This window comes from Eimeria tenella, genomic scaffold (genome assembly GCF_000499545.2).
Source record: "Eimeria tenella Houghton genomic scaffold, Eth_scaff1992, whole genome shotgun sequence".
NCBI lineage: Eukaryota > Apicomplexa > Conoidasida > Eucoccidiorida > Eimeriidae > Eimeria > Eimeria tenella.
The window spans coordinates 1,627-2,845 of NW_013541835.1; the positions used below are offsets into that span (position 1 = coordinate 1,627).

The 1,219-nt window shown below is 60.9% G+C and overlaps 1 protein-coding gene across 1 annotated transcript; it reads right to left on the minus strand.

Annotated features, from left to right (window-relative positions):
• Nucleotides 1-285: 285 nt before the first annotated feature.
• Nucleotides 286-1,101, minus strand: ETH_00037825 (uncharacterized protein; the record flags this gene model as incomplete). Its single annotated transcript, XM_013374173.1, has 1 exon — nucleotides 286-1,101. The coding sequence occupies one exon, from the start codon at nucleotides 1,099-1,101 to the stop codon at nucleotides 286-288; it is 816 nt and encodes a 271-aa protein (XP_013229627.1).
• Between the last annotated feature and the right edge of the window lie 118 nt (nucleotides 1,102-1,219).

Here is a 1,219-nt window from a genome sequence, read left to right on the forward strand (position 1 = left end):
GAAGGCGCTGAGCACTAAACCCTAAACCCTAAACCCTAAGCAGCTTTCTGAGTGACTGACTGACAAGCTGTCGAAGCTGCTTCCGGGCCTTCTGCTGCTGCTGCTGCTACTGCTGCTGCTGCTGCTGCTCTGGCAGCAAACTTAGTTCAGCAAAACCCTAAACCCTCAAAAAGCTATTCCCGGTAGTGAGGGTTGGCTGCCTCTCTAAGGGGGGAGAGCGTGGGCCTGCGCTGCCTCTTGGGATTAGGGTTTAGGGTTTAGGGTTTAGGGTTTGGCGTGGGTTTGTCAGTCGTAAGGCATGAGTATGTCATTTGCAAACCACCACAATACATTTTGCTGCAGATCCTGCCTTTCCTTTTCCTGCTGCAGCACAGCAGCAGCGTCCCGGGCTCGCTCTTCCCGTTCTGCTGCTGCTGCTGCTGCTGCTGCTGCTGCTGCTGTGTCACGGCCACACGCGTCTCTAGTCTGCACGCAGGACGGTCCACGATCTGCAGCAGCTGCAGCAGCTGCAGCTGCAGCAGCTGCAGGGGCATCAGAACGCAAGGACGCAGCTCTTGCTGCTGCTGCTGCTGCTGCTGCTCCAGCAGCAGCAGCTGCTGCTGCTGCTGCTGTGGGGCCCGCAGGCGCTGCGTCCTTTGTTTGCGCGACAGAGCTGCTCCTGCTGCTTGCTGCCAGCCTGCTGCTGCTGCCGCTTCTCCGCAGCAGCAGCAGCCTCCTTTTATCAAGGACAAATTTAACAGCAGCAGCAGCAGCAGCAAAAGCGGGGGCTGAGGCGCTGCGGCGAATGGGCGGCGCTGCTGCGGTGTCTGTACACCTCAAGCTGCTGCTGCCGCACGAGGCCAGCCGCTGCCGCAGCGAGCGCCCAGCTAAGGGGTGGCTTCTGCTGCTGCTGCTGCTGCTGCAGCTGCTGCAGCTGCTGCTGCACCTGCTGCTGTGGCTGCTGCTACCCGTTCTGGGCGTGCCGCTCGTGCTGCTGCTGTCGCTGGTGTTGCTGTTGGAAGGCGCCGGCGCTGCTGCTGCTGCTGCTGCTGCTGCTTTTGTGTTTGCTGCACTCCTCCTCTTCTGTCTCCGGGCCTCCCGCGAGAGGTGCAGCAGCTCCATCTGCAGCGCAACAATTCCCGGTGTTTGCACAGCTGTCTGCTGCTCCTTCTGCCTTGCTGCTGCTGCTGCTGCTGCTGCAGCAGCAGCAGCAGCAGCATCTTTGTCTCTGTCGCGACTG